A 12,919-nucleotide genomic window follows, 5' to 3' on the forward strand; every position below is an offset into this window, starting at 1 on the left:
TGTACCTTTGAAGGATTTTGTCTAGGTGCCAACCTGTCGCCAACTTCGTCATAGCCGTCACAGTCCATAGCCAGGACTGTCCCACGAGTGCAAATAAACAGAACCAGACAAAGTGCTCACGCAGGAATTATAGAAGACGCCATGCCGGTGGTGTTGTTACGCAGTGCTGTTGGAGCGCTGCAATAGGTGAGGCGTAAACTTGCACTGGCTCATGGGATGCATTGTCTGCTATGCGCTTTCTGGTTCAGCAGATGACGGTTTGGGCGCACAATTCTCCCTTTGCGGAGCCGGCCACGCTTGCTTTCTGTGCACCTTCATCGCAAGGTGTCATCCGTACTGCTGATTTCTATAGCCTATGGTGGTTGCATCAATGACCAACTATGAAAACTGAGCATAGGCAGTCACTTAAAATAATTTGTTTTAGCCAAATCGATCAAACGTGTGAATTAGCTATGCGTGCTGTCACAGTTTTGTGCTTATCTGGAGTGACGAGCCGCATTTGTTCTTGTGTCAGTTCTGTTCGTGTCAACGACAACATTTATCTTTTCTTTACTTATGTCATCTCAATTTCACGAGGCTGACTCAAACATGCACGGTTTAGTAGTGGAGGCACGAGAGGCAGTTCCATTCCCAAGCATTCTCTCTGCACGAATGCCTTGGAATGCCATTTAGGCGGGCACCTTGCATGATATAGCGACTCTCATTTGATGTTCAATGCGGTATGAGCTAGGACGATTGAAAAGATGTAGACCATAATTTTTCATGCATATTTTGTAAAAGGTGCATGGAGTGAGGAACACTATCCTAATTGCCACAAAGCTGCAATGTTTTCTTTACAAAGAGAAATTAAAGGTATATTGACAAACAAAAGTGTGCAGGGCAAGCGAACTGTACTCCACAAACACTTCTAGCATGCCTTACATTCCATATCTCACACAAATATCTCAGTGTCCCCAACACAAGGGGCATACTGCAGCTTTGAACATGTTAGAGACATTTATAACAAATGTTTTGGTAAAGTTGGAGCAAGAGATACTACCTTAAAACATGGCTAAACCATGCCGACTGCGTGGTTAATGTATTATCATGAATGCTCCAGGAAATATTATCAGTAGCATCGACCGCAAGTTATTTTACAAAAGAACACATGTATGATCCATGTGTAAACGTTGCAAAACGTATACAGGTTTGCTGTAAAACAATTGAAACGTTCGAAAGGCCAAATGTGTGGAAAGTATTGTTCTTAAGGAAAGTCAAGGTTGTTAACAGCTGTACACACGTTTGTGTATACGACAGGCTCTAACAGAAATCTGATATTCACAACTGAAATGTTCCAAACTCACTCTCGTTGCTCACACGAACAGAAGCAATGTGAAAACAGGAAATCATGACTTGTCATCCACGATAAGCACGAAAGTGATGACACGGATAGCTAATACATGTATTTTTATAAAGAAAAATGTATCTGAAATGGCTGCCTAAATTCAGCTTTCAAGGTCGGTCATGTATACAACCATTGCAGGCTCTAGAAATCAGCGGTGTGGGGCGACGTGTTGCGGTGAAGGTGCACAGAGGTGTCATTCGTCAAACCGGAAGCACCGAGCATGTGACGCATCCCATGAGCCTCTTCAAGTTTACGCCTCACTTATTAAATAAACAAAATTGACTCATATTGATTGGCACAAATGAAGGACTTCGCTAATTTTTTATAAACGCGTATGAAGATGCTGTTTTGAATACAAGCAAGTTTTGCTTAGTTTCGGTTTCGGGGAAAAACACTCCTCAAATAGAAACAGGCAAATGTCTTCAGCAACTTCAGTTATATTGTTGCAGATGGTAGAAGCAAGGGGAAAATTGGAAAATTTGGACGATACTCAAGCTTCGCCTTTAAGAGTGGAATGCGATAGCGTTCAAAGATCCCTGACTGTTTCTCGCGCTTCCCCACAACTGGAGCATATGTAACTGTCATGTTTAGCGGGCAACGCTGGCCACGAACACTATGCACGAAGGTGGGCTTTCTGGTAGAAATGCGGCTTCTTGCATGGGCCGCTCAGATAGCGACAGTACGATGCACTGTAACCACTCCGCTCATCCGCTGCCTTGCAGAGGGACACAATGTCGCAGCTTGACATATTGCCAGTCGCTACGTTTGCAGCTCACAATGCAACAAAGTCAAATTATGGTGCTCATGAAGACTCTGACCGCAAAGCTCTCGTCGAACTAGAGCACGTTGTAACACAAGCAGACGACGCTTGCTGTGTGCCGGAAGTGCTTAAGTGTAGTGAGAAAGTGTCCTTGTGCATTGTCTTTCTGTTACTTTCTTTTTATAGAAACAAATACACTAACATTCAAGCTATTACGAACAACATTTGTTCTCCATAAAGTTGGAAAAATTATTGATGACGCGCCCTGGGCAGCCAATCGGATAGCTCGCCCTACTAATGTCATTGGGGCGAATGATGTCAAATGGGTAGGGGTAGTTTAAAATTCAGCCGAACGATGTGCTGCGATCGGCAACAATGTACATTTTTAAAACCTAATAAATTACACGGTTTATGTGGAGCACTTAGATGCGTCAATTAATGATCAGAAGGACTTACTCTAATGACTCTGTACGTTTGTGCAAAATGTTCAAAAACGCTTCAGGGTCCCTTTAAGTAAATTCCTTGCTTCACATGGAGGGCCTGGGTATGGGTGGTTCGAAAATCTTTTGCTGAAATGTCCGACGGCGACACCGGATTTCCAGCGACACAAGTTCTTTAACTCTGTCGCATTAAAATTTGTTTCCACAATATGTACAGACAAGCGCACAGTAAGCCAGTCACCAGCGTCATCTTCAGCACCAAGCTCGTGCTCTCTTTCCTCATTGTTGTGCGGAGTTCTGCAATAATACTACACCTTAACTATACTATACCCAGAACAGCCACGTAGCCCTAATGGCCTTAGTTACACCTGTATATATCCAAGATCCCTTGGTAGCCGTAGCGACCACCGCGGCAACGCTAGGCCTAGCTGCTTCTATGCTCGCTGTTAAGCTTCTTGCCGTTCGGTGCCGTGTTTTTCGTTGAAAGAATTCGCCGCTGTCAGCAACGGCACAGACTCTGCCTTTGTGACCCTCGTGATTAGCTTCGAAGCTCAGAAAGCATGGTGCGTTGCATAATGCCGGTTCCCAAAAGTTAGCTTTGCCTTAATCCTAATGTTACACAGTGAAGAATACGCAGTGAAGCATGGGAAATGGCAACTGTCATGGGACACAGTGTGTATTCCTTAATTATACACACATGCACACGTCTCGTGTCACAGTACGAGCACCGATATGCCTAATAAGTGTACTAGCAGGCACTCGGAGCTTTTTCGGATGTGCCTGTGGCAATTTGAGCCCTTAATTTTTTCGAACTGCCCAATTTTTCGGACGTTATCGCGGCCCCTAGGGAGTCCGAAAAATGGACGTTGACTGTGCAACTGACCAAGAGGATGTGTAAATGGTCGGTGAGGTGAACACGCGGCAGAAGGAGGATGGGAACAGAAAGGACTTACGTATTGAAGAAATAAAAAGGAAAGGAAACGTGCCGCCACTTCTTTGAAGGAGTTTGAGCGCAAAAAAAGAAATTGTTGGCTGATGCCGAGATGCAGGTGTCCCTCATACAAACCAAAGTAAACTCTTTAAAGCAGTGAAACGCAAAACTGAGGCGTTATGCACGGGCTGAGGGTATGTCAGGACAGTTGAGGCTGACTTAAAAACTGTTGAGAGAGAATCTTACTTGTGACAAAGTTCGGGCCTCATACCAATGAGCTTGCTATCAGTTGATAGAAATAGCTACTATTTGAAAATATTTGCTTCTGTATGCATATCCTTCTTGTTTGTATTTGAGAACGTTCGACTCGATTTGCAATATGTTTTATCGTTTTTTTTTTTCGAAAGTATTTTATTTGCTGTGCATTTCACTAAACCCTCCCTCCGGTTTTCTTTTTGAATAAGATAAACACTATTCCTTACTATAAAAACTGGGTTAAGTTGTTATTTTTTAATGTTTACTAGAGAGTGACAGCATCGGGCAACATGGTGTCAGCCCATCTTGACATAAAACAAAGTTCTTTGTCACTCAGGGAATTTTGCAAAGCCACTCAGGGAAAACCTGGAAACTCAGGGAATTTGGAATTGTCAACTAGGTATACATCCCGCGTACAGCAAATGTGTATTTTTCAATTTCTGCACCTGTCCTATTGCTTATGCTTTGTTTCCGTTCAAGGCCTGTGTTTTGTATACAATCGACTTTCGTCAATTTGACCCTGATGGGACCGGCAAAATTGATCGAAATGTATATCCAGTGAGTTGAATTAAACAGGATGCAGATTAGAAGCCAACACACACCGCTGGTTCATTTGGCAGTATTTGACCTGTGCTAACAAGCCCCCAAATTAAACATGCACCCACTTTCTTTGTGTCCAAACTAGAAAACTAACGTAGACATTAAAGCCACTAAACAAAGTAGAAATGTAACATGCACCCGATTTTTAGCAGGAAATATGGGGAGGGGCTTATAATCCGTTGCACAACTGCAGGCGGTTTTTTCAAAGTCAGCTTCGCTGCAATACATTTGTGTTATGCGGTGAAGCATATCAAGATCACGAAGGCGGTTTTAGTCTTCTGTCTGGTTGTGCTGCGCAGGCAATTGTTGGCATAATTCTCCTGAATGTTAAAATAGGGTAAATACTGTAATCGAACATTGTTAGCTGCGACTATTGCTTGAAAATCTTCCTAGGGCAGTTCGAAAGTGCGCATTCTTGACAAGAGATTGACACAGGTTCAGTGCAGACACTGTCACTAACGGGTTTGCTATTGGGGTCACCATAAAGGTCAGGAGCATGCATTCCGAGTGATGTGTTTGAATTATCCAGGGAAGGTCAATTTTGGTATCTAAATAACGAAACTTTGGGCCCATGGAAATGCATGGGCACCACTGGTTGGGACCTTAGAATGGGAGCGAATTAACCAAAACAGAATTAACCGAAGTCACATTAACGGATGTCTACTGTATATGCTCAGCTAGGCATAGAAGTCAAGTTCCCTGGTAAAGGTTTCACTTTTGCATACAATAATAAGCGTAAACTTTAGACGGCACAGTGAGAAAGACGAAGGGCACTAGTCCCTTGTCTGATTTACTGTCCCATCTAATGTTTGTGCTTATTATTTGTCACAAGACTCAACCAACTAGTCCAGCAAGCAACATAATCTATAAAAGTACATTCCACTTTCGAAAGACAAGAGACAATGCACAATCGTTCGCATTGCACCGTCTATAGCGTGAACAGTGCTCATAGTCAAAGTGCACGCCTTTGTCTGCAGGTGTGGAACAGCCACCTGATGATGGACACATACATGGCCAAAGCATATGTCGATGCTCCACTGGGCGCCGAGCGGCAGAAGCTGGAAGTGCCACTCGTGGGGCACCGGAACAGGCCAGCCAGCGGGAATGAAGGCAGCCTGGGCACTCTGCTTGTCGAGGTCACCACCACTGACGATTTGCTTGCAGTCTGAGCCAGCGACATGTAGTGAAGCGCACACTGTGTGTGCACCCCTCTCCGCCCCTAAAATTGGAGCACCTCAATGGAGGAGCTTTTGACCAAAGGTTCCACATGTGCCATTGTGTAGCAGTACTAGTGCATTGCTGCTGTAATGAAAATATGCAATTAAAGTATTTGTTGCTGTAATGTGCGTAAACACTGATATGTCTTGTACTAACCACTGCAGTGACTTGCTGGGCATGGCATTTTGCTGCTGAGAACAAGGCCGCAGGTTTGATTGTTAGAGAGTGTAAAATTGCCCGTGTACCAAGATTCCGGAGCAAACTGAAGAATTGATGTTGGGCAAAATTAATCTGAAGTATTTCTCTAGCAATCTCTGTTGCTTTGTGATTAATTAAACGTCATCACCAATCACTCAAAGATACAGACAAATAAAACAGGGTTAGAGGGCATATTGCAGGCACTGCAGCTTGTTTTCATCGTCAAAAACTGTGCAGTCACTGCATTCTACCAGCAGTTCTACCAGAGGCAGAAATTTGTAGGATACCAAAGAACCTTTAGACGAGATGGGACCGCTTGAGTAATGGTTAAAAAAAAATGATAGGCCCAACATTAGGTGACAGGAAGATGGCAGTATAGTTTAGAGAGAGGAAAAAAGCTTTTATTTTCCTGTTAGTTAGGTGTAGTGTAAAAATCCCTCAGTCTAGGCCTGACAATTGAGTATTCCGTGTTCACAGGTAAGCACTTTGCTGAGCTTGGGGAACTTGTGTGTAGCCTCTTAGTAGGGTCACAGAAGCAGGAAGGCCCATCTTGTTGTCCAGGCTAGTGGCGGTATGTCTTGGGTCTGGTTCAAAGACTCGCAGGTGAGCTGATAAGCTTTCATTTTCCAGCATACCATTATAACCACACAATTTCTAAAAGACCCTGTAGGTGCTCTTGCACAAGTTTAGAAATATTGACAGGGAAACTGTTGTGCACCAATTTGCTCCATGCCGCCATGGAGCTGGTAAATATGATTTTCAGGGGGGGGGGGGGGGGGGCTCATTAGCGAGCGGGCAAGTGTTTGATAACTGTCAGCTCCGCTAAGGTTGGATTTGTCTGAGGGTATCTCCATTTGTACAGTATGGAGTTCACTACTCACGGCTGCTACGACGGAGCCCTGTGCTTCTATGCTAGCATTAACATAGGTGTGGATGCCGTCTGGTTGTCTTGCTATGTACTTCTTGGTCGGCCGCCTGCTGGAGTTTCCTCCTCTTGCCTCATTCGGTACTCATGTGGCATGGCAGTGCAGCTATGGGGAAGAGTCTGCCTTGTTTAAGGAGTATTGGGCATGCATTCAGAACAGGCAAAGCTCGTGGTCATTTCATAACCAATGCCATGGAGCATAGTGTGCTGCAGGCAGAGTTCTTGGATTAGATAGGAAGCATGTGTATCTGATATTTTGTCTTAAGAGGCAGGTCATATAATGTATAGAGCAGATAAGTGGTGATCAATTCGTGGCATGTTCCAATTCTGGCCAACATTGGAGACGGCCTACATTGATAGCCAATATGACAGTTTCGGAAGTATGTAATAGAATGCATCTCAAAGATGCCACCTTATATTGACAAAAAGAGAAAAGTCAGGAAATGCATATGTTACCGCTTATTTTTTTTCCACAGTAGTGGAAACAAACCAAGAGGGCAGTTATTGTGCCTACTGTACAATGAGCCAGCTAGACGAATTACGACGATCTGAACATGCCGACGAATCGGGGAAGTTTGACTTGCTGTGACAGAATATCAAGCAAATATGTTTGTCCCGTGCCGGACAGTAGGTCGTTCATGGGTGGTCTCACCAATGGAGGCAAATGCGTAGGAACACATGTTTGTCTATCCCGATGTCTCGCTACGAAATCTTTTGCAGAATGGTTCCGCAATATGTGCTGGGGAACACATGGCTGTTCAACTGCAACTCCTCCTGGCCAAAAAAAAGATTGTGCCCAAGTGTTCCCACCGTCAGGCCCGTTAGCAGCAAAACAGTCGTGCCATCTCTCATGCTACTGTGCAACTATGTGGACTTGTGTTGTGGCACATGCTATGCAGGGAAGCTAGATTCCATGATGTGACAGCAATGCAGAGAAAACAACATTAGGGGGTGTGAGAATCGAGTGTCCCCACGGAACCTATAAAAAAAACAATGCAGCTTACATTAAGCATGTACGACAGGGTTATGCTACATTTTCTTGTGGGATGACCTTGATGCTGAGTTTCGAAATTTTGTGTTCAGCCACCATCACGTTTGGACAACAAAGTAGCTTGCATTGTTTTTTACTTGGATGCTGTCTTTCTGCTTAGCTGTCTATTTAGTCCTCTGCTGCGAGTATTGGCAGTATTGCAAGTTATCGCCATCTGGAAAGACTTGCCAAGGTTGACGTCTACCCTTTTCCTAATGATGATAACAATCACACTTAGTGCTTCTGTGATTATCACCTCCTAGAAAGATTTGTGAATGTTGGCAATTATCCTTTACCTAGATGATGACAAGAATTACACTTCATGCATCTGTGCAGATTATTACTATCTAGAAGAACTCTCCAAGGATGACATCTACACTTTACCTAATGATGATGAGAATCATACATGTTTCTGCACAGGTTATCACCACCTACAAAGAATCGCCAATCACCCTTTACCTAATGATAAAAATTTTACTTCGTGTTTCTGGAAAGACTCACCAAAAGATAACATTTGCCCTTTGTCTAATGATGATAATAATTGCACTTTGTGAGTCTGCGATTATCACCACCAGGAACGATTTCTGAGGGATGACATCTAATCTTTACCTAATGATGATGACAAAAATTGGACTGCGTGATTGTAAAATTATAACTACTTAAAAAGATTTACCTAGATTGAAATTTTCCGACTAATTACAACAAACATTGCACTTCATGCTTTTGTGCAGCTTATAACCACCTATAAAAACTTGCCATGCATTACATCTACCCTTTACCTCATCATGTCAGCAAGAATCAAGTTCATGCTTCTGCGCCTATTATCGTAACCGAGAAGAACTTGTGGAAGATGGCAAGAATTGCCACCACCTTAGAAGACTCACCAAGGATATCTATACAGGGTCCGGCATATTTCACTGCACCTTCTCGAAAAAAGGTTTTGCACTTGCCGCTGCGCTGCTCTTTCTCAAAATTTGCTGAAGGATTGCATTTTGGAGTCTACATCATTTAATATAACACTTACCAAAGTTAATTGCCTGGCTTTTAAGAAAAAAGTGTGAATTTGCCTTCGCTTATGCGGACGCAAGTTGCTGCGGCGATGGCATTAGCATATACTTGTGTCGCCGCCTGCCAGCAGCTGAAGAAAGCAGCAGGTCAGGGAGGTTTGCTGTGTGCTGCCTGCTCCTGGAACCCTCGGCAAACCTCCCTGACCGGTTGCTTTCTTCAGCTGCTGGCAGGCGACGACACAAGTATATGCTAGTGCAGTCGCTGCAGCAGCTTGCATCCCCATAAGCGAAGGTAAATTCTCACTTTTTTCTTAAAAGCCAGGCAATTAACTTTGGTAAGTGTTATATTAAATGATGTACACTCCAAAATGCAATCCTTCAGCAAATTTGAGAAAGAGCAGTGCAGCGGCAAGCACAAAGCCTTTTTTTCGAAAAGGCACAGAGAAATATGCAGGACCCTGTGTTGCCGCACTTTGATGGACTCTTTGGTGCCAACTCCATGGACTTTAGCTATGGTTTCTGGCAAAGTGATGTCACTCTTGACGAGCTTCATCCATTCAAACTGAAGCTCACGTCTATGGAGTGAGATCGCAATTAACCTTTGAGCATGACCCAAATAGACCATGCTTGTGCTACCTAAATGTTATTGTGTGACATAGTACCTCAAGTTCCTGAAAACCATTCTGGATGCCTTCCATCGGACCAAATTCCTGCTGAACTGTTCGAAGGGCTGTTTTGCCCCATCACCATCTTTGGCCATGTCATTGACCTTATGTACCAGCATGCAGCCAGAACTTTCTTTTACACAAGTGTCTGCACAAGTGAAACATTTTCAAAGCCAACATGATCTGCATAAGTGATTTCCTTTGGTAGATGTGGCACTCTGGCAAAAACTGATTTTTCATTTGATCAACATGAAACAAAGCCACCTTAGCCTGCACCAGGGTGTCTACATCAGGGGAAACCTGGAAAAGCTAAAATTTTCTGGAAATTTGTAAGTTCTGACAAATTCTGCAAACAGACGGAACATTCGCCTTGGTTGCTTTGAATCAAAGAAATTGGTACCTGCAGGGGTTATGGCAAATAGAGTGGCATAGCAGAAGGAAGCAATAGTTTCAACTGAACCCATGCAATGCACTAATTATGGTATCCTTGGCTGGTTTTGTGGATGCGAGCCTGGCTATTCAGCTGGAACATGTATCAAACACATGGCAAAATTAGCACAGTGTCTTTTATTTTATTTATTTATTTATTTGTGTCTCAGTCTTCTCTACTGTGCTTGTTTTGCCATGAATTACCAACTCGCCAGAGCTTTCACCTTGTCAGCTTTATGAAACATGATCTAGTCAAATCTCAGTGCATTAAAGCACATCCCAAGCGATTGACTTCTTACTGGTAGTATGTAGTTCAAAGGTAGTATGTAGCATCGGGAAAGCGTGCTTGTTTTCCACCCTGGAGACCCGGGTTTGATTCCCGCCCAGACCGAAATTTAGCAAATTTTCTTTTCAATGCCATTACTTTATTTTGTCTACAGGCACTTCCCCGACAAATTGGACATCAATCTGAGCATTTTTCTTTTTTTACTTTTTCCATTGTCGGCCATTTTTGGTACCATCATTCGGTCACACCGCCGACTACAGCAGATTTTTGCACAATGGGGCATATACAATAAAACCTCGTTAATTTGAAGTCATCGGAACTGCAAAATATCTTTGAATTAAGCGGGTTTTCGAATTAACCGGACACACAAGAAATATTACTTAAAGGGCCCCTGAAACGGTTCGGACAATTTAGTAGACGGGTAGGGTACAGCTTAAGTAGAACATTAGCACCACAATTGAAGTGAAGCGTTACATATTAATGGAGTTACAAGCGATTACAAGTTACCTTCCTCCCTAGTCATGCTTTTCCTCCTCAACTCGTTCACTGAGCGATTGGAGCTAAGCTTCGCCTTCACTGGTTCTGCGTCACGATGCGACGTCACATCGTCCACTTCCTGTTGTTTTGGAGCCCGGCCCCGCCCGTGCGAAACCTCTCCGTAGCCGCTTGGCCGTCGACCCCAAGCGAGAGCTATCGAAGCAGCGTGCTTTGCGAGCATTGTGTCGTAGCGCCGAATGTGTCTGGTATTCCGGCAATCACACACTAGCTGAAGTTTCCACGGAACGGTGGAGGCATAAACTCAAGCTGATGAAGAAACTTAAGCGTAGACGAACGTGAGCTGCCTGATAGGTCTCCACGATCCAGCCACCTGTAGGCGCAGAGCTTAACCAGCCAAAGAAAGAGCTAGTATTGCTCTAACCAAGTGTAAAGCATTTTAAACATTTACAAAAACAACGGGTTAACGATTACACTCCTGCAAAAAATTTACGCCAGCAGCAAAGAAGAATACGTTTTGTTACTGCTACTGTGTGTGGTTGAGCCCTATGCCACCAGGTGGCTGCACCGTGCAGACCATTCACATTTGCGCTTCTGTTCATCCCCTGAAACGACAGACACAGCCTTGTGCTTGCATTTATCCTAATACCGGACTCGCGAAACGCTATTGCGTTAGTAACCTTCCTGTGTAAAGTGACGGCCGCAATCGCGCAAATCCTGGTGCCGATCGAATAGCGGCAGTCCGATGCGCTGCAGCCAGTTCACTCGTCTACTGGCTTGCAGAGGAACATAATGTCGCAGCTTGACATATTGCCAGTTGCAACGTTTGCAGTCCACAACGCAACAAAGTTGAATCATAGCGCTCGCGAAAAGACAGACTGACACTGACAGCGGAGCTCTCATCAAAGATGGAGCACGTTGTAACACAAGCAGACGACACTAGCTGTGTGCCGGAAGTGCTTAAGTGTACTGAAAAATTGTTCTTGTGCATTCTCTTTGTTACTTTATTTTTATAAAAACAAATTAACTAACATTCCTACTATTACGAACGTCATTTGTTTACGATAAAGGTGGAAAAAATATCAATCACGCGCCCTGGTCAGCCAATCGGATAGCTCGCCCCACTGACGTCATATGGGTGATTTCCTTCATATGGGTAGGGGCGACTTAAAGTTCCGCCGAGCGGTGTGCTGCGTATCGGCAGCAATGTGCATTTTCAAAACCTTATAATAAATTACACACTTTACGCGGAGCACTTAGATGTGTCAATGATCAGAAGGACCTACTCTAATGATTCAGTATGTTTGTAGAAAATCATCAATATCGTTTCAGGATCCCTTTAAAGTAATCAGGGATCCTGGTTTGCCGCATCCTGTAGTTCGAGGCTCCAAGGGTCATGTTTTCTAGTTGGCTAACTACCTGCAGCATTTGAGAATTTCCACCGTGGCACTCAACAAAACTGCGGATAACGTTTAGCCATCCAATAACTTGCTCGAGAGCGGGGGCTGGGGAGGGCTCATTAGCGTCGTCGTTGCTGTCATCGCACATGGTTGCATCAGCGGTAGCTTCACTTTCAAAGTCTGAGTAGCACATTTGTTGATCATTTTCGAAGTTCAGATACTCGGTGAAGTCGACCGCACCGGATTCGCTATCCTCTGCACAGAGTGCATTGATGCGGTTGCAATATTCGGCTCCTTGTTCATCAAATGCACATGAAGAATAGTCAGCATCAGGATTGACGGTGCTTTCCTTCGAGAAGCCAGCGTGTTCAAAACACCACATGATCAAAGTGGATTCCACTTGCTTCCATGCATACACAATAAGACATATGGCCCCAAGGAAGTCGATGGGGCACTCCTTGCCGTTGTCGTAGCAAAGGACCATGCAATTGAGCAGGTGGTGGCAGTAAATCTTTCTCATGTGGTGAATGACCCCTTGGTCCATTGGCTGCAAGATCGATGTGGAGTTCGGAGAAAGAAATACCATCCTGATAGCTTTCAGGTGTGGTATCTCACCATGAGCCAGGCAATTATCAACAACGAAGAGTACATTTCTGTCTGTGGCCGCCAACTTGCGGTCAAGCTGACAAATGTAATCTTCAAATATTGCACCTGTGACCCAGGCTTTCTTGTTGTGGCGGTAGTTAAGCTCATCCCTTGGCGGCAGCCATGCATTTTTTAAAGCAGCGAGGCTTCCCACTCTTTCCAACTACGAGTAGCGGCCAGCTTGTGTTTACCGCACATATTCGTGCCAAACAGAATGGTAATTCTTTCCTTGCCCTGCTTTCGACCCCTGA

The 12,919-nt window shown here is 44.2% G+C and overlaps 2 protein-coding genes across 3 annotated transcripts in view; one reads left to right on the plus strand and one right to left on the minus strand.

Annotated features, from left to right (window-relative positions):
• Positions 1-5,712, plus strand: part of LOC142573138 (calpain-5-like) — a 74,539-nt gene extending 68,827 nt beyond the window's left edge. The window contains exon 13 of one of the 2 annotated variants that reach the window (XM_075682674.1): positions 5,348-5,712. In XM_075682674.1, the coding sequence (XP_075538789.1) occupies positions 5,348-5,539 (192 nt within the window). In that variant the 3' untranslated portion in view covers positions 5,540-5,712. The remainder of the gene's footprint in view (positions 1-5,347) is intronic. The other variant, XM_075682675.1, reaches the window with a different exon arrangement.
• The window catches only part of LOC142573142 (THAP domain-containing protein 1-like), a 54,995-nt gene that overhangs the window by 7,655 nt on the left and 34,421 nt on the right, over positions 1-12,919 (minus strand). The window lies entirely within an intron of this gene.

Source organism: Dermacentor variabilis, chromosome 2 (assembly GCF_050947875.1).
Source record: "Dermacentor variabilis isolate Ectoservices chromosome 2, ASM5094787v1, whole genome shotgun sequence".
Classification (NCBI taxonomy): Eukaryota; Metazoa; Arthropoda; class Arachnida; order Ixodida; family Ixodidae; genus Dermacentor; species Dermacentor variabilis.